Source organism: Podarcis gaigeae (genome assembly GCF_964106915.1).
Source record: "Podarcis gaigeae genome assembly, chromosome: 2".
NCBI classification, from domain to species: domain Eukaryota; kingdom Metazoa; phylum Chordata; class Lepidosauria; order Squamata; family Lacertidae; genus Podarcis; species Podarcis gaigeae.
Window position 1 is genome coordinate 115,520,672 of NC_139679.1, and position 20,309 is coordinate 115,540,980.

The 20,309-nt window shown below is 43.1% G+C and overlaps 1 protein-coding gene and 2 long non-coding RNA genes across 3 annotated transcripts in view; 1 reads left to right on the forward strand and 2 right to left on the reverse strand.

Moving 5' to 3' along the window:
• LOC310838135 overlaps positions 1 to 20,309 on the forward strand; it is a 56,125-nt gene that overhangs the window by 11,445 nt on the left and 24,371 nt on the right. The window lies entirely within an intron of this gene.
• Positions 1 to 20,309, reverse strand: part of LOC310837373 (uncharacterized protein) — a 41,539-nt gene that overhangs the window by 4,310 nt on the left and 16,920 nt on the right. Inside the window, exon 2 of the mRNA XM_083723894.1 lies at positions 4,634 to 4,820. Within this exon, the coding sequence (XP_083580020.1) occupies positions 4,634 to 4,733 (100 nt within the window). The 5' untranslated portion in view covers positions 4,734 to 4,820. The remainder of the gene's footprint in view (positions 1 to 4,633; positions 4,821 to 20,309) is intronic.
• On the reverse strand, positions 4,845 to 7,912 carry LOC310838153. The gene is made up of 3 exons (XR_014560735.1): positions 7,207 to 7,912; positions 6,880 to 7,079; positions 4,845 to 5,937 (listed from the first exon to the last, which is right to left on the reverse strand). It is a non-coding gene; the product is annotated as an uncharacterized lncRNA (long non-coding RNA).

Below are 20,309 nucleotides of genomic sequence, written 5' to 3' on the forward strand. Positions count from 1 at the left end.
TGCAACAACAGCTTATAGCAAAAAGCTGGAAAGGGAGAAAAATTCCATCAATGAAAGATTGGCAAATTAAATTTTGTGAATACATAAATCTGGCAAGACTCACAGCATTCATAAGGGGACAATTGGACTAGAAATTATTAAAAGAATGGGGTTGTGCTAAAGAGTATATGAAAAAACATTGTTCTGGAGTAAGCATATTGGTATGTAATGAATGATGCTTTACAGGGTTAAAGGGGGGAAAATATGGTGTTAAAAAAAAAGTACAAAGATGGATGTAATCTAATCAGACACAATATAGTAAGAGTAAAATTTCTGAGGTCTTAGAACAAAGGAAGGAAGTCAATATGTGTATATGTACGTAATGATATGGTTTTTTTCTGTAGATGTGTGCTTTTTCGTTTTTGTTTAGTGTTGTTTTGTTTCCTTTGCTTTTTTTGGGTTTTTTTCTGTGGTTTTTTTTTGTATGTTCTGTTCTTTTTTGTTTGTATAGTATTATTTTGGATTCAATGTTTGTAATTTTTGTTACGATTATGCATTGGGGGGGGGGGAGACTTTCAAGAAAGACAAGAAAGGAACTGAACACATTTCAGTCCCAGTATGCACCTTCTCTTATTTTAACACTGTCTCCTTTCTCCACTGTCCTCTCAGTTAGGAATGCAGGTGAGATAATAGCAAGAAAAACACATGATCACTCCATTCACACTTAATAAACTGCATTATTTTATAATCTGTGGTGGAATTGGCTTCTTAGACACATCTCTGTATTTCTCTTTGTCCAGGGAGGAAAGGATCACAGGCTTAAGTAGCAGTCTCTCCTATGACTAAGAAGTCAAACTTTCGTGTTACTGTGCCACATGTAACTGTAAAAATATTGCAATATCTTAGAACAGGCACCCCCAAACTTGGCCCTCCAGATGTTTTGGGACTACAATTCCCATCAGCCTTGACCACTGTTCCTGTTAGCTAGGGATGATGGACGTTGTAGTCCCAAAACATCTGGAGGGCCAAGTTAGGGGATGCCTGTATCAGAACATAAGAAGAGCCTGCTCGATTGGGCAAAGGCCCACCTAGTCCAGCATCCTCTTCTCACAGTGGCCAACTAAATGCCTGTGGGAAACCAGCAAGCAGGATTTGAGTACAAGAGCCCTCTGCCTTCCTGTGCTTTTCAGGAACTAGTATCAAGAAGCATTATTGCCTAGGACCGTGAGGGCAGAGCACAGACATCAGTCTAATCCTCTTTTTCAAGCTATCCAAGGGACAAAATCAAGGATTAAAAATAAATTATTAACAGATGTACGAGAGAGAGGAGGTTTTGCCCTGCCGGGTTTGAAACTTTATTTAGGATATGGATCCTGAAGATTCACTTCTGGCTAAAACTCATATTTTTCCCAGTGGGAGTGGCTCCATTGACTCTATTAGACCCGTTCCAGTCTAAATGGAGATTGTTGCTCTATGAAAAATTGAAGGGCCTGGGGCTTTCCCCACAAGAACTTATAGCCTCAGGTTTTGAAAAGGCTAAAAGGATGGTGAGCCAGCGAATAGGAGATGTAGAGCTTCAGGACCATATGAGCAAGACAGATAAATATCCAGCCACCCAAGATTATGGAAAAGGGTTCAATCTAACACCATATTTGCTGGATTTACAAATCGCAAAATACAGGCGGGCGTTTACCCTTACCAGATTTGATGTACTGCCATCTGCCTTACTAAAGGGCAGATACGTGGGCAAACCCTATGCTGAACGAGTCTGCCCATGTGGTCTGAAAGAGGTGGAAACGGCTTCACATGTGTTGCTACACTGCGACCTCTATGGGGATATCAGGTCATTGTTTATTTCCCCTATCGTTCAGAAATTTCCAGGTCGATCTGAATCTCAGCGGCTGAAAATCCTACTAGGAGATAAAAACCCAGAAGTAACACTGAAAGTGGCCAAATTTTCTGCGGCTGCGATCAAGCGGAGGGCATTAGCTGTAAAAAAGTAAAAGACTTGACCCCTGGACAAGCCCCCTCTTTTTTAAGTCTATACATACATTGTAGTGCGTGTGTGTGTGTGTGTGTGTGTGCGCGCATATGTGTATTGCTTTTATGTATAATTTTACAATTTTTAATTGACACCATTACTCCCCTTGTAAACCATCGCTGTTGTTTTTTCTGGTCTATGACCGTAATAAATTAATTCATTCATTATGAAACATCCTGTATCTGCTAGAACCGGAAATGGATTACATTGGAAAACAGAGATACTGTTTTTTAGATCTGAAAGGACACGAATAATGGATAGAATGCATATTTATGGTAGGAAAAGGCCAAGGTGCATAGAGCTTTTCAGAATCATTTAGTAAGAAAATCAATTTGTAGGGTATGGGAGAAGCATAAAAATTTGCTTGAGTAAAAAACACCCTGGCGGTTTTCTCCCTTGGAAGCAATATCTCTGAAAAAATTTGAATATGAGAAGTAATCGGGAGACTTATACTGAGCTGTTAACTGAAGCTGAAAACCAACTGAAATTAAAAGATTTTGAAGAGATAAGGAAAGCTGTAACTGACTGGTTACAGTACCATCAACTAAACGATATCTTAAAGATAGACAAAAAGAAAGGTTTAATTATGAGACATCACAATTTCAAAAAGAACTCTTAGGACGTAACATAAAAAGATCTGTCTAAAATGTATAACTTGCTCCTAGAACGGTATACAAAGGATGAACAGGTCAAATCAGTTATGACTAAATGGGAAAGGGACTTAGGATATAACATACAAATGACAGATTGGGAGAGGCTTTGGAAAACAAATCTGAAATTCACAGCTTGCTGTTCATTGAAAGAAAACTACATGAAAATGATGTACTGGTGGTATATGACTCCTAGTAAGTTCAAATATCTGCTGGAAATGTAAAGAAAAAGTGGGAACCTTTTGCCATATGTGGTGGTCATGTAAGATAACAGTATCATTTGGGGAAATGGTATATAATGAATTAAAAAAAATGTTTAAAATAAAATTTGTTAAGAACCTAGAAGCTTATTTATTTGGAATTACAGGTACTGAGATCCCAAAAGACCAGGAAAGACTATGTATGCGACAACAGCTGCACAGATGTTATTATCCCAACGATGGAAAGATGCAATAATCCCAACTAGGGAAGACTGGCAAGCTAAACTGCTGGACTCTGCCAAAATGGCAAAATTAGCCACGAGACTCAGGAATCAAGAAAACAAGGACTTTAAAAAAGAATGGGGAAAATTTATAATTTACCTATGAGATTATTGCACACAAATCAAAATGTTAGCTGGACTTTAGGAATCACTTGTAAATAAGTTTATGGACAATTTAGATAAATGAAAACTGTGGAGAATGTATCTATACAGTGGTACCTCGTGTTACATAACCCTCTGGAACCTTTACAGGTTTCGCCGCTCGCACGCATAGAAGCACTCTATTGCTCCGCGTGCGTGTGCAGAAGCGGTCCTCCCGTTTGCAAAAACCTCGGGATCCGTCTGGAGCTCCGGAACGATCCTGCTTGCAACCGGAGGTACCACTGTATGTAGTTTTGGAAAAATTAATATAAGGACCCATGAAAGGGATGGAGCGAAGTCATGTGTTTCAGAGAATCTCATGAAATGATTATATAAATGTCTTTGATATAAACTTGTATTTGTAAAAACCAATAAAAATATTTCAAAAAATGGAAGTCCATAGACTATTCTTCTGTTGATTCATCATTTGCACACCCAAAAATAGGTGTTCCTGTTTTTGAAGTTTGCCTCGGAAACCGAACGTGCTCCTGAGCTTCCATTTTTACTGTTGCGCAGCAAATTTAAGTGCCCCCCATCCTAATTAAGGCTTTTTTTATTCCGTTTTACCCTTCAGCAGCTAATTTAAGTCGTCTCCATCGTAATCAAGGTTTTTTTCATCCCATTTGTTCCCTTGCACAACTAATTTAAGCTCCCCCGCCCCCAATCAACATTAAAGCCGTTTCTGATTGCAGTGTTCTGAGGTGACATTTGCTGCTTTAGTTTTTTCCTATTTTTTGAGTTTTTGTGGCTTTTTCATTTTTGACTGAGGCTTGGTTTTTGTTATATGATTGATTGATTGATTGATTGATTGATTGACTGTGGAAAGGGATATAAGCTCCCCATTCAAACATTGACTATCATCAATGCAGGTACGAAAAAATAATAATTTTAATTTTTATCATATACAATACTGTCTTAATTATTTTATGGTACAGAACATTGATTAATGCTTTCATTTTATGGATCAATGGTCTTGTTTGATAGTAAAATTCATGTTAAATTGCTGTTTTAGGGGTTGTTTTTAAAAGTCTGGAATGGATTAATCCATTTTGCATTACTTTCTACGGGACAGCATGCCTTGGTTTTGGAACGCTATGGTTTTGGAAGACTGCCAGAACTGATTAAATTTGAGAACCTAGGTACCACTGTAACTCCTAAGATTTAAAATACTGGAGGAAGAAAATCTGCCCCCACTACTTTATGAAAGGGATTCAAGAAACAAAAAGCTGCTTTGGAGAAGGCCTCACCCCTTCCTTCCATTTGTCTCCTCTCCATCTTTTCCTCTTTCTCCCTCCACCATCCATCTATCCCTGTCCCCATCTCCTCTCCCCTGGAACTCACCAGATTTCTCCAAGGGTCCTGGGAGGGAATGCTCAGAGGTTGTGGGGAGGGATGCGGGAGACAGCCTGACCAGGTCACCCGTCCATCTTCCTCCTTCCATCCTGGCCAGGGTTGCAGGTTCAGTCTCAGCTAGGTTTGCAGGTTCAGCTTCCTGAGGAGCGCAGAATCCAGAGCAAGTTGCAGCTTCCTGGCAGGGAGGGAAGAAGAAGAAGAAGAAGCCAAGGGAGTCTGAGAGCCCCTGCAGGGATTCTCCTGCCCAAGGCATTCTGCTGCCCTTGGAGAAGCCCCAATTGGGCACCCCCTTACCAAGAGCCTTCACCCATTTTCAAACACCTTTGGCAATTCCTTTCATCACCTCCCTTTCTTTTTTTTTTGTTTTGTTTATTCAATCTTTATTAGTTTAAAATCCACACACACACACACACACACACACACCCCGAAAGCTTAAAAAAGGAAAAAGAAGAAAATGAAACAAAAAAGCACAGTACATCTCTTACAAAAAGAAATAGAACCATACATCACGAATTTACAACATTATTCCAGCTGTCCGCTTCCAACTAACTTGATATAAGTTATTTTCTTAATTAGGTAAAGGTACCCCTGACCGTTAGGTCCAGTCACAGGCGACTCTGGGGTTGCAATGCTCATCTCGCTTTACTGGCTGAGGGAGCTGGCATTTGTCTGCACTCAGCTTCCGGGTCATGTGACCAGCATGACTAAGCCGCTTCTGGCGAACCAGAGCAGTGCATGGAACCGCATTTGCCCTCCTGCCAGAGTGGTACCTATTTTTCTACTTGCACTTTTGACGTGCTTTCGAATGGCTAGGTCGGCAATTACTTGCCTCTATTTTTCAATAAACTTTATCTTTGTTGAATCTTGTCTGAATTCTTTGTACCTTATTCAATTCCAAGAGTTATTTGAAGCATTCTAAAGTTTTTATAAGGGGACACTGTTCTTTTAAATATTGTCTATAGATCTCTCATTCCCTTTTAAACTTTTGGGTCGATCGATCTCTTATCTTTTCCATCATCTATGCTACTTCTATATATTGAAGGATTTTTACTTGTCACTCCTCTTTTAATGGAATTTTATCTCCTTTCTATCCCTTGGCAATTAGCATCCTCACTGCAGTTGTTGCATAGAAAACGACCCCTTCCTAAGAGCCCCCGCCCATTTTCAAACACCTTTGGCAATTCCTTTCACCTGCCTGTCCCATCTCCCTTCCTAAGGCTGGCATGGTATGCACATTAGTGGCCTGAGAGTAGATCCCTTGGAACTTAAGAGTTAATCTGCAAAGGACTGCTCTGAATACAGTGGTACCTCAGTTTAAGTACTTAATTTGTTTCAGAGGTCTGTACTTAACCTGAAACTGTTCTTAACCTGTAGCAGCGGCGTAGCGTGGGTTATCAGCACCCGGGGCAAGGCAAGTAATTTGCGCCCCCTAACCCGGGGCAAGGCAAGTACAGTAATTTACTCTCCCAAGCAGCAGCAGCGAGCCTTCTCTTTCCCCCGCGCTCTCCCGGAGCTGCCTCTTTTCTTTCCTTTTTTCCCTTTCTCCAAGGCTTTTCGCTTTCTCTCCTTAATTGATTCCCCCTCCACACCGCGGCGTTTCCTGGCTGCTTCCCCCCCCCTTTCCCCTTTCTCTCCTCCTCGCTCTCCTTGCCTTGCCCTGCCCTGCCTGAGGGCGCCCTGAGGAGACTCCGCTCTCCCTTTTGACCAGGCGAGGTGGAAAAAAGGGGGCAAAGTCTCTTCCCGCCCCCTCGCCAGACTCCCGGCTCCGCTCGGCTCACCTCTCCCTCCGCTTCGCCAAGCTGTCAAAGCCCGGCAGCAGCGGCAACGGCAGCAGCAGGCGCAGCCAGACCCCCGCCCGCCCGCCCGGCTTCCTCTCCTTTTTTTGCCCGCGGCAGAAGGCTTTGCTCTCCCCCTTCTGCGACCTCCTCACCAAGCCGAGCGAGCGCGGGCTCCCTAACCCGTGGATTTTAGTAGGGGCAGAGAGCTGCTAGTGCGAGTGCGCCCCCCACCCAAGTTGCGCCCGGTGCGGCCGGCACCCCTGGCACCCCCCACGCTACGCCACTGACCTGTAGCACCACTTTAGCTAATGGGGCCTCCTGCTGCTTCCGCGCCGTGGGAGCCTGATTTCTGTTCTTATCCTTAAGCAAAGTTCTTAACCTGAAGCACTATTTCTTGGTTAGTGCAGTGTGTTACCTGAAGTGTATGTAACCTGAAGTGTGTGTAACCAGAGGTACCACTGTACATGGGTGGCCCTTGCATGGAGAAGAAGGAAGCCCCTTGCTTGCATCTGGACCCCCTGGGAGAGGCGGGGGATCTGCTCCCTCTGCCCTCAATGCATCCTCCTCTGTCGTTCTGCCCTACAAACACCCTTTGCTCTTGTTGCTCAGGGGAGAGAGCCAGGAAGAGCCTTCAAACCCATCCCTTTCCTCCTCTGCTGCCCAGTGAGAGGGGAAGGAGCTGCAGTGCCTGGTTCACTTCATGGTTTACTGGGATTGTGAATGAACATGTCTTCTGCCTTCCATGCGGTGGGAGTGGGGGGGTTAAAAGTGGTGAGGAGACACCCCCCCCCCCCGTCCTTTTGGGAAACAGGAGCTTTGGTCAGGAGTAAACAACTTAGATGGCAAGTTCACCAGAGAAGCACTTTGGAGCACTGCTTGCTCTTACTATGTGTTTGGACCTAGAGGACAACATACATGTTTACACCACACAATTCCTTAAAGAGGGCATTTCTTTATATTTGCGGGCCATTTCTACAAAACAGTAGTCTTATGATGGCAGCCCTGTACAGGAAAGTTTTCGATGTTTTACATTTTTTGATGTTTTTGATGGAAATCACCCAGTGGCTGAGGCAACACAGTCAGATGGGCAGGGGGCAAGCAATGAATTATTTATTTTTATTTTACTCTTATTCTTATTAGTATTATTCCCTCCTAAGCCCATCCTGTTATGCATGCTAATCAGAAACTTTGTCGTCCCCCCCCCCTTGAACGCAAGAGGGCTTCCTATTTTTACAGCTATTCTTCGCATTTCTATACTGCCCTTCCTCCAAAGATCACAGGGCAGCTTACAAGAGAAAAACACAGAGATGCATAGCAGAGTAAAAAATAAAAACAACACCCCCCCCCCAATTCAGTTGTGAAGTCCATAGATTGTTTAATGAGCCAAACGCCTGGGAGAAGAGAAAGGCTTTCGCCTGTTGCCTAAAGATATGGTCCTCTTCCGAGGCGTCTTCTGCTGGGGTATAAATATTAAATTTAATTTATACTATTAAGGCGATCCTGGTCAGCAATGCCCACCCCTCTCCCGCCTCCTTCCCTGCAACTCCCTTTGTACCAGATCCCTGCAGGAGGAAGCTTCTCCCCCCTCCCCTTCAAGAAAACAGCTCCCTTTCCTCCCTTCTCCCCGCCCGGATCTTGTGCAGGGCCGCCTCTCCCCGTCCGGGGGCTTCTCATCCTGGACCCCCTCGCAAAGCCCCTTCCCTCCTTCCCCGCCACTGGCTTTGCACTCACCCGAAATCCCGGGCAGCGGGGGCGGGAATGGGAGCCCCCGCGCGGGAGGCAGGGAGTGAGGGCGCTTAATTAGGAGGCTCGATTAGGAAGAAGCCCCCTCCTCCGCACGACGCAGCCCCGCTTCCCGCCTCCTTCCCTCCCTCCTTTCCAAGCCCCAATATTATCTCTGCTGGTGAAGCCGGAAGTGGGGGCAACTCGGAGGAGGAAGGAGAAATTTCTCCCCACGTTCAGCCTCCTGTCTGTTATTTGATAATTGGGGGAAGGAAAACCTTGCAGCACCCAACCAATGGGGAGAGGAGGGTGGGAACGTGTGCAGAGGGGATATAGGTTCATACATTGCCCCAGCTGGACTGTGCCTGCTTTGGGCCCCCGCTTTTGCAAGAACGTATTGTCCTCAATAAGGGACGCAGGTGGCGCTGTGGGTTAAACCTCAGAGCCTAGGGCTTGCCGATCAGAAGGTTGGCTCTTCGAATCCCCGCGAAGGGGTGAGTCCTGTTGCTCTGTCTCTGCTCCTGCCAACCTAGCAGTTCGAAAGCACATCAAATTGCAAGAAGATAAATAGGTACCTGTTATAAACAAAATCTGCACTTATTCCCTTATGTGGGACACAATTGCCCTTGTAGAGTCCTTTGCAGGTTCTCCATCGGTAGGAGAAAATAACAGAGGCCAACCAGAGAATATTGAGAAGCAAAGCAGCTAGTAAGCCTGATCTTCATTGAACTGTTGCAACAGGGTGCTCCCCGCACACGCAGGAGAAAGGAGGACGACCCCGAACAGGTATGCCTGCCCTTATACAGATCATTTAAATTCCCTGCCCTAGAGCTCAAGACCACCCCTCCATACATTATACATACATCACAGAAGGGGTGTAACCAAAGACCACCCCCACAAACATCATACCTACATCACAGAAAAGGTGGTGTAGAACAGAAATTTGAATGTTGTTGCTTTTCCTGTGCTGCTCTAGACATGTGGTCCACATATCTATATATGTGCTTGGTTGGTACATTTATGAACATTTATTATATATATAAGACCTTAAATTTTTTTATAACATACCGCTCCAGCGGGAAGGTAAATGGCGTTTCCGTGCACTGCGCTGGTTCACAAGAAGCGGCGTAGTCATGCTGGCCACATGAACCAGAAGCTGTACGCCAGCTCCCTCGGCCAGTAAAGTGAGATGAGCACCACAACCCGAGTCGGTCACGACTAGACCTAATGGTCAGGGGTCCCGTTACCTTTACCTTTAGTCCTCAATAAACTCTTTACTGCTTCACCAATTTTGTTCAGATGGTGTTTTAAGGAAGTGGATCAAGGGTCTCAGGACCCACTTCTTACAATGTATGAAGTAGTTTACGGCAAAAAATAACTCTTCTGGGTAACAGAATAAATTATTTTAATAAATATTTAAACGGAGAGCATATTTTGCCTTCTCATGTTCATGTAAACATGGTTCTATTCCAGCCTCACTTAGTATTAAATTGTGGGTGGATACGGCAGACGACACAGAGATTTCTCCAAGTGGTTGTTTATACTAAGCTGGAACTGAACTGGTCTAAAACAGCTCAACCGGCCTGCTTTTATAGGCAGCTGGCTGCCAACATTGTAACAACAACAACAAGCCATGGTCTCCCACCGAAATTAATTGATATGGACCTGAGTGAAAACTATATACACAATACCCCTGGTGGCCAGGGTGAGAACTTCAATACATAACACTTAGTCCCCACTTCTACCTCAGCAAAGAATTTTTTATACAGAAATCTCCTGGACAGAAGTCTTCCTGTTTGCATTACAGGGAGGGCTCAGCCTCTGTCTACCTTATTGCACACTCATTACACACGATGTCTTTTGCAGCGTCCTGTATTCTCCTCAAAGAAACACTCCAGAGACACAGGAACAGTGACATGCAGCAGCAGCAGCAGCAGCAGCAGCAGCAGCAGCAGCAGCAGCAGCAGCAGCAGCAGCTAGACAGATTAGCTGTGGAGTTTGATCCAGAAAAGGAGCAGTCGGAGAAAGGTTAAGCAGACCCCCCCCCATGTCGCCCTTAGGTGTGCTCAGTCTTCACCTGCTTCATGACTCCACCTTGCATGAGAAAGAAGAATGGAGCTCCAGGAAACAGGAAGTGGTCCTTCAACCAGCCAGGACATCTCACCATCACAGACAGATCCAGTCTCCTGCTGGGGAGTCAAGAGTGGCCCTGGGATGGCAGAGAGACGAGGGGAAGGGCCCAGCGACAGAAGGAATGGCAGGGCTCCAGGTGATCCCTTGGACCCCCCCTACCTTGACACCAAGGGGAGCTCCTCTTCTGGGGCTGAAAGCATTGGCATGGAGGTTTGATTTTTGTCAGGACTGTAAGGAAGGGGGGAAAGGAAACGTAAAACACACCCACCCATGGACACACTGGAGACTGAATGAAAACAAGCCTGGCTGAAGGAATAGCTGCTGGAGAGTATAATGCGGGGTTTAGCTGTAATGCTCACCTGCCTCCCTGGACTGGTCAGGGAGCTGGGGTGGTCGATCAACATGAAGTTCCCAGGTTACCTTTCCTTCTGGTCAGGTATTCCAGCTCTTCTCTCTCTCCCCCCCCCCCATTTCTTTCTTTATGAAGGGGCAAAGGCTATGCACTTTGTATAGATGCAACTACAACCCACAACTGGAATCTTCTGGGTGCACTGAACTCCTCCCCCCCCCCGATAGAATAGATTCCCTCAGCATCTTGCCCCACCTCCCAGAAGGCAAGTTTATCTGGTTAAAGTGTTTGTTTTGGACAACATTATATTGTATTTCTCTGAAGGATAGACTCTTTATATCAGCAGTAATAAATATATTAACTGGGTCATGAATAACAGTTTTGATACTGTCAACATGAACTTTGTCTGAGGTTTCAGACATACCCATTTCAATCAAGAAAGATGCAGAAAATACTTTTCCTTTTTGATTCTGGGCACTTGACTTCTCCCATCCTGCTACCATCAAGGCAAACGTTTGGGGCAGATATCCAGGGCCCCACTCATCAGAAGCAACAGGGGGAGGGGGAGGCCCTACAAACATTTTCCACATTTTGAAGTTAAATGATACAAAGCCCCCTCAGGAATCGACAGAAGCTTACCAGGGTACATTTCCTTCTGTTCAGCTATTCAGGCTCCTCATTCCTCCCCATTTCTTTATGGAGGGTCAAAGGCTATGCACTTTGTATAGACGTAACTACAACCAACACCTGGTATCTTCTGGGTGCACCAAGGTGGCCTCCTTCTGCATTGTCAGCAAGTGACAACTGTCATGGAACAATCCCCAGTGTCTCTGCAGAAAATTTTACTGATGGGCTTGTAGGGCCAGGGGAGAGAGGCAGTCTGCTAGGTGGATAGGGTTGTGGGATAGAAATGTCAGTAACCAAAGACTGAACTGGAATAAATGTGTAACCTGCTTCAAGATTCTTTGTGGTTCTTTTGTGCTTTCACATTAACTACCGGTAAATCTCCTGCAAAACAACAACAGAAATGGAAGTGAGCTGGAAGAACTTGACGAAAAAATAGGATTATTTTTTTTTTATAAACAATAGACTGGCAAAAATAAGAGAAAGAATAGAAATACTTAAATGCCCCTTTTAATATTAATGAAATAAAAGAAGGAATTGTGACTTCTAATAATGGTAAAGTCCCTGGTCCAGATGGTATTTCTTTAATGAATTACAAAAAATTTGAAGAGACCATATTACTGGTGTTAGAAAAAATAATGAACAAAATTTTAGAAGGAGGACAAGTGCCAGAATCATGGCAAGAGGCCCTAATTACATTGATACTGAAATATGGATCCAATTTAGAGTAAATTAAAAATTATAGACCAATCTCACTTCTAAATTCAGATTATAAAAAATTTTGGCCAATAAATTGAAAAAGATCCTGGCAAGCTTAATAAAGAAAGATCAGTCAGGCTTCCTGAGCGGAAGAAAAATTTACAGCAACGGAAGATTGTTAGTAGATACAACAGAATACCTAGAAATGAGACCAGATAAAAAGGCAGCCTTGATCTTGGTGAATGCGGAGAAAGCATTGGATCATGTTTCGGGGGCATTCATACAAAACACTTTGGAAATGATGAGTTTGGGTGAGAAAATATGTAGTGGTATAAAGCAATTTATAATTCCCAAAAGGTCAGACTAATTATAAATGGTGAAATATCAGAAGCTTTTAATATCTCTAAGGGAACAAGACAGGGCTGCCCTCTTTCTCCTCTCCTCTTTACCACACTTCCGGAAGTGTTTTTGAGAGCAGTAAGAGAAGACCCTAGAATAGAAGGAATTAGACTTCCGGAGGCGGCGCAAAATAGCAATGGCGGTCCTCTTTACCTGGTGAAGAGGGGCTCCGCGAAAAAGGGTCGTCCGCTACGGCAAAGCGGAGACCCATTAAGAAAAACCGCAGGCAGAGCGAGCCTGCGGCCGTGGGACTCGGCGGGCGCCCAAAGCCCCCCCGGAAACGAAGAAGGGGCTCCGTAAGGGGCTCCGGAACGCGAAAGGGGGAGCGGCGCTGTGAGTTCATCGCTCTTTTCGTGGATGCAAAGCCGCGCTGCTGCTGCTGATGAGCGCCGACCTTTCTTCTTGAAAACATCAAAATTGGCTGCTACATACCCGTGAGTAAGGGGAGTTAAACATCGAAAAATTTGGGAATTTGGTTGAAATTCGGCTGAAAACGGGAGGCGAGTAACAGGAAGTCCGTCTCCTGATCCTGCTAACCAGATTAAAGCAATTGCGCAGAAGAGCGCTGAAGCGCTGAAAAGGGACTGTAAAAGTAAAACGAGGGTGTATTTGACAGACTTTGTTGCGAAAAGACAAGCAGGAAATCTGTGTAAAAGTTGTGGATTTCATTTTTGGGACCTTCTTCCTAATTTTGAGCTATGTGGAGTTAAAAGAGACAACCCAGCGATCGGGCTGTCAGCGTGCAAAGGAGAACTGTCAAACTGCTGATACTGTTATTGGAGCTTAACTGATACATAGACTGAGACATTAACGTTTAAACATTGTTGCTGGGACCCTTCTTGACACCTTGTGGCTTTTCTTTAAGACAAAGAAAGCCTGTGGAAACTTCCTTTTGTGCTCTGGAACTATCAAAGACTTAACATAGGGAATATAAGAACTTCAATGGCGGACAAGAGCTCTCTCCTTCCTTGAAATTTTGAAATACCCCCACCTAGAGGATTGTGGAGATATAGAGGCCTGGGAACTGTACTTTATTGTGATTCTCTGTGGTTAAATTGTTTACACTCTGGACTTTGTCTAACTTATGAAACAAAAGAAAATTTGACCTTGAACAGAGGCAGGTGTGGAATGAGTGGCACAGGGAGAACAAGAGCAGCTAAAGCTAAAGAGAAAGAAAAGAAACCAGGGCAACTTGTTCAAACAACCCTATCTCATCAACGAAGATCATCCGTCCCAACTGTGCTGACAGCACAGGAGGTGGAATTTGAAGAGCCTGCTGCAGAGCCCGTTGCAGAAGATATGGCAACTGGAGGATCTGAAATAGTTCTGAAGCAAATCTTGGAACAACTTGGAATTTTAAATCAAAAAGTGGACAACCAATCATCAAAAATTGACCAAGCTACATCCTCTATTACTAAATTATCTGAGCAAGTTTCCCATCATACTCAGGCAATTGAAAAATTACAAGGGGCAACGTCTGAAAATTATAAGCTTGCGGCGGAAGCTTGTCAAAAAGCAGAACAGGCGAACAAAAAGGTTGATGAGATTAGGGGGGAAGTAAGGCCTCTGAAAAGACAGGTAGGGGAACAACAAGCCTACCTGTCATTGGTTGAATTGAAAAGGAAGGAAAATAATCTCAGATTAAGGGCTATCCCAGAATTGGAGGAAGGAAACCTACAGGGATTTTTAACACTTTTGTTCTCCAAATTCTGGGGGATAGAGGAAGATAAGGACTTTAAAATTGTGACTGCCTTTAGACTGGGAAAATTGATAAAGAAGGACAAGTCCAGAGACTGTTTGGTTATTTTGAGATCGAGAGAGGAAAGAGACAAGATACTAGGCCTACACTTCAAAAAATCCTTGGAGATAGAAGGAAAAAAGGCTGAAATTTACAGAGATATACCTAAACACCTTTTGGACCTTAGGACTACTTATACAGATTTGACCAAATTGTTGAGATATAACACAATCCCTTTTAGGTGGGAGTTTCCGCAAGGACTATCATTTACCTACAAAGGAAGGAAAGTAAGAATTAAAACACCGGAGGACCAACAGAAGTTCCTACACGACCACGAGGAGGACCTCCAGAAAGGAGCCGCAGCTTCTTGGCCTCCACCACCACCGGGACCATCTCCAAAGCCTACACCGTCTGGATCTGGACCAACATTACCACCTCCGGGATCGGAGGGAAGCCTAGACACCCCATTGTAGACCCACCAATTAGACCAGGATGTCGCTGCAGCTTCTTAGTTGGAATATAAATGGTGGAAATTCTCCGGAAAAAAGAAGAAAAGTATTTCATATTTTGAAAAAAGAACAATTGGACATTATTTGCCTGCAAGAAACGCATGTGACAAAGTGCTAATTAATAAAAGACTAGGCCAAGAATTTATCTCTTCGGACAAAGTGAAGAAAAGAGGTGTGGTGATATATGCAAAGGAGAGCCTGTCACCGAAATTCTTATTTAAAGATGAACACGGCAGAATTTTGGCAATTGAAATTCAGACACAAGGAGAAAAATTTCTGATATTAGGAATATATGCCCCAAATGAAGGAAAATCGGAATTTTTTAGGAAGCTGCATGAGATTATGCTGGATTACTTAGATTATAACATCATCATCATGATGGGTGACATGAATGGGGTTGTGTCTGTAAATATGGATAAGTCGCAAAGTGCTAACATAACGAAAGATGGCAGACTACCTAAAACTTTTTTTGAAATGACTGACAATGTGGATTTAATTGACATATGGAGGGTTAAGAACCCCCTAGGAAAAGAAGGGACTTTCTTTTCTGAAGCTCATCTGACATGGACACGAATCGACCAAATATGGATAACTAGAGGACTGGCATCCAAGACTAGAAAGGTGGAAATCTGCCCAAAAACCTGCTCCGACCATAATGCTTTGAAAATGGAATTGAGACTAAATACAACCGGATCCTTCAGATGGAAAATGAATGACACCTTATTAAGGGACGAGAAGATTGTTAAGAAGGCCCAAAAAACTTTAAAGGACTATTTTGAGATAAATTTAAATACCACTGTGGAAAAAAGAATAATCTGGGACGCAAGTAAAGCAGTCATGAGAGGGTTTCTAATACAACAAAATACGATCAAGAAAAAATTCTGGAATGAAAAGAAGGAGAAGATATTGGAAAAAATAAGAGATGGAGAGAAAAAACTAAGATCCAGGCCAAAGTCGAAGGAGGTGCTGAGAGAAGTGAAATTTTTCCAAGCACAATATTTGAAACTGATAAATCAAGAGGTGGAATGGAAAATTAAACAAATGAAACAAAGATCCTTTGAATCAGCAAATAAGTGTGGGAAACTGCTAGCATGGCAGTTGAAAAAGAGACAAAAACTTAATACTGTTACAAATCTAGAGATTGAAGGGAGAATGGTTCAGAAACCCGAGGAAATTAGAAAGTGCTTCCAGAGATATTTCAAAGAACTTTATTCACAAGGGCCACAGAAAGATTCGGAGGTGGACCAATTTCTTAAAACCAATGGATTACAGAAAATACCTCAGGAAATGAGAACAATCCTGAATAGTAATATCACACAGCAAGAAATTGAAAGCGCCATTCAGAACCTCCAATTAGGCAACTCTCCAGGCCCTGATGGACTTACCTCCAAATACTATAAGGTTCTGAAGGACTATTTGATACAACCTTTGTTGGAGGTTTGTAACCAGATTATGAAGGGGAGGAAGGCACTGGAAACGTGGAAAGAAGCCTTCATCACATTGATACCCAAACTAGAAACTGAAAAGACTCAGCTGAAGAACTACCGCCCCATCTCACTCCTAAATGTGGATTACAAAATTTTTGCAGACATTTTGGCAAGTAGGTTTAAAAAAGTGCTTAATGAAGTGATCCATAAAGACCAGGCTGGCTTTCTCCCTGGTAGGCATTTGTTTGGCAACACAAGAAACATTATCAACATTTTGGAACTTTTACAAACAAAACTAAACACTAGAGCGGTGTTAATTTTTATTGATGCGGAGAAAGCCTTTGACAATATTTCCTGGATGTTTATGAAGAAAAACTTGGAAGGGATGGGAGTGGGGCGGGGGTTTGAAAATGGAATAGAAGCAATATATTCAGAACAAAAAGCGAAATTGATAGTAAACAATGTGGTGACAGAGGAGTTTAAAATTGAAAAAGGGACACGGCAGGGGTGCCCCCTATCCCCCCTATTGTTTATTTCAGTTCTGGAGGTGCTATTGAACATGATTAGAAAGGACCGGTTGGTACAGGGAATTGAGGTCGGAGTGAAACAATATAAATTGAAAGCATTTGCAGATGACCTGGTATTAACATTGCAGGAGCCTGTCTCTAGTACTAAAAGAGTGTTAGAACTAATTTCGGACTTTGGTCGGGTGGCGGGATTTAAGCTGAACAAGCAAAAAACTAAGGTTATAGTAAAAAATTTGACAAGTACAGAAACAGATGAGTTTGTGAAAGAAACAGAATTAAATGTGGTTAAAAAAGTAAAATACCTAGGGGTGTATCTGACCTCCAAAAATTTGAATCTGTTTAAGGACAACTACGAGGAATGTTGGTTAGAAATCAAAAGAGATTTGGAAACATGGTCAAGATTGAAACTTTCCTTGTTGGGCCGAATAGCAGCTATAAAGATGAATGTATTGCCAAAAATGCTATTTTTGTTTCAGACCCTACAGGTCGTGGACAAGGTGGAATGCTTTGGAAAGTGGCAGAGGGATATTTCTAAGTTTGTTTGGCAGGGCAAAAAGCCCCGAATAAAGTTTAAGATACTAACTGATGCGAAAGAAAGAGGGGGATTTGCCCTGCCAGACTTGAGGTTATATTACGAAGCTGCAGCCTTCTGCTGGTTGAAAGATTGGATTTTACTGGAAAACACTGATGTCCTAGATCTGGAAGGGTTTGACAATGCTTTTGGGTGGCATGCATATTTGTGGTATGACAAGGTTAAAGTGCACAAATTGTTTAAAAACCACATTGTCAGGAGAGCAATTTTAATGGTCTGGACAAAATATAAAGACTTATTGGAGAGTAAGACTCCGAGGTGGCTCTCACCGGTGGAGGCCAAGGCACGTAAGAGACCTAATATGGAAGCCAATTGGCCTAAATATGGGGAAATTATTGAAAAGATTGGAGACAATTGGAGGTTGCAGAGCTTGGAAAAACTAAAAAACAAGGTGCGAGATTGGTTGCATTATGCACAAATTCAAGAGGTCTTTAAAGTAGATAAGAAGGTTGGATTCCAGGTGGAAAAATCGAAACTAGAGACAGAATTGTTAGAACCAAAAAGCAAACTACTTTCGAGAATGTATAACCTGCTGCTTAAATGGAATACTCAGGATGAGGCAGTCAAATCCGCCATGATAAAGTGGGCGCAGGATTTGGGGCATAACATTATGTTTGAAGACTGGGAAAGGTTATAGAACACCGGAATGAAATTTACGGCATGTAGTGCCTTGAAGGAAAACATTATGAAAATGGTATACCGGTGGTACATGACCCCAGTTAAGCTTGCTAAGATATATCACCTGTCTGATAATAAATGCTGGAAATGTAAAGAGGCGGAAGGGACATTCTTTCACCTCTGGTGGACCTGCCCGAAAGTGAAGGCCTTCTGGGAAATGATTCATAATGAACTAAAAAAGGTACTGAGATTTACCTTACCTAAGAAACCAGAGGCCTTCCTTCTGGGCATGGTGGACCGGAGAGTGTTTAAGAAGGACAGAACTTTTTTTATGTATGCTACTACAGCAGCAAGGATTCTGATTGCAAAACATTGGAAGACACAAGATTTACTCACACTGGAGGAATGGCACACGCAGTTGATGGACTATATGGAACTGGCCGAAATGACTGGCAGAATCCGAGACTTGGTAGAAGAAACATTCGAGGAGGATTGGAGAAAATTTAAAGACTATTTGGAAAAACATTATAAGTTGTATGAATGTTAAAAAACGCACCTTTTAGGAAATTTTAGCTTCAGTAATGTTAAATTAAAGAAATGGAAATTAAGGTACAAGGAGTCAGAGATAGAATAATGAAACAACTTTATTGTGTTAAAATGAAAATGTACATGATTTGGGTTATAATACATTTGAAATTGGGTAACATGATAAAAAGGAAGATACAATAAGTATTGAAATAAGTTAACAAATTGCAGACGTTATGCATTACAGAGAATGCAGGGTTGGGAGGACGTGGGGAAGTCCAACAGATTTGGAAAAAAGAGTAAGAAAAATTTGTAACCTTTCTTTTTTACTTTTATAATACGTTCTTTATTCTTTTTTCTGTATTTTATAAAACTAATAAAAAATATTATAAAAAAAAATAGAATAGAAGGAATTAAAGTTGGACAAAGGGCCTATAAGGTCAGAGCCTTCGCAGACAATCTAATAATTCCAACAGAAAACCCTCTAAAGCAGCAATTCTCAACCTGTGGGTCCCCAGAGGTTGTTGGACTACAACTACCATCATCCCTGAGCTCTGGCCTTGCAGCTAGGGGTGATGGGAGTTGTAGTTCAGCAACATCTGGGGGCCCACAGGTTGAGAAAGGCTGCTCTAGAAAGTACTATACAGTGGTACCTCGGATTACATACACTTCAGGTTACATAAGCTTCAGGTTACAGACTGTGCTAACTAACCCAGAAATAGTACCTCAGGTTAAGAACTTTGCTTCAGGATGAGAATGGAAATCGTGTGGTGGCGGCGTGAAAGCAGCAGGAGACCCGAATAGCTAAAGTGGTGCTTCAGGTTAAGAACAGTTTCAGGTTAAGAATAGACCTCCGGAATGAATTAAGTACTTAACCCGAGGTACCACTGTATTAAGACCTCCCCATGTAAATTAGTGGATGTTTCCTAAGGTTCCATATTGACTAAAGCTTCTCCGCTGTGTGAGTTTGCCAATGTAATGTAAGTTTATCCTTCCTGTTGAAGCTTTTTCCACATTCAGTACATTTAAATGGTTTCTCCCCCGTGTGAATTCGCTGGTGTATGCTAAGGTCTCCACTTTTACTGAAGCTCTTTCCACATTCAATACACTTACCGTATTTTTCGCTTGATAACACGCACCTGACCATAACACACACATAGTTTTTTGAGGAAAACAAGAAAAAAAATTCTGAATGAAACAGTGGATGTATCATTTTTGTGCTTCATGCTGTGGCCACAGACATGTGATTTGACGGTGAGTTTGGGGTAGCCCAATGCAAAAATCCTGAGAATCCATGTGGATCTGTGCTTTGTAACTACGTTTTTGCACCATTGCAGCCCCAGGCAACAGTGGGTGCGTGATTTTTTTGGTGCAGGCTATAGCCATGGACGTGCTATCTGATCTGATGGTGAATTTGGGGTGACCCAATGCAAAGATCCTGAGGATCCATGTGGATCCATGCTTTGTAACCACGTTTTAGGTGGGGAGGGAAGGAAAAACATAGAAGGGACAAGGAACACCGAGAGGGGTGTGCGGAGAAGCAGCTGGCTAAGAATGCAGGAGAGGAGTTTTACCGGAGGGAGGAAAGGAAGGCAAAAGTCCCCCCCCCAACCAGCTCTCTCTCCCCCCCCATCTGCATGTTGCCTGCGAGTCCCTAGACGCAGCAGCAGCAGCACCGGAGCACGGAGAGGAATTAGAGGGAAGGACCTCTGCTTGCCTGGAGGGGAGGGGTTTTCTCTGCTCCTTGCTCCGTTTGAGCAAACACAGTAAAGAAACATAAGTGGGTGGGCAGTAAGACCCTGAGGCAGAATGCAGGAAAGCAGCAGCTTCCTCTTTCAAGGCTTCCCTTCTCCGGACGATTTGATATTTGCCTGATTTTTGCCTTCATTCGCGCCAGTCCAGGGACCACACATTCGCTCAATAACACGCACAGACATTTCCCCTTACTTTTTAGGAGAAAAAATCTGCGTGTTATAGAGGGAAAAATACGGTAAATGGTTTCTCCTCTATGTGAGTTTGTAGAT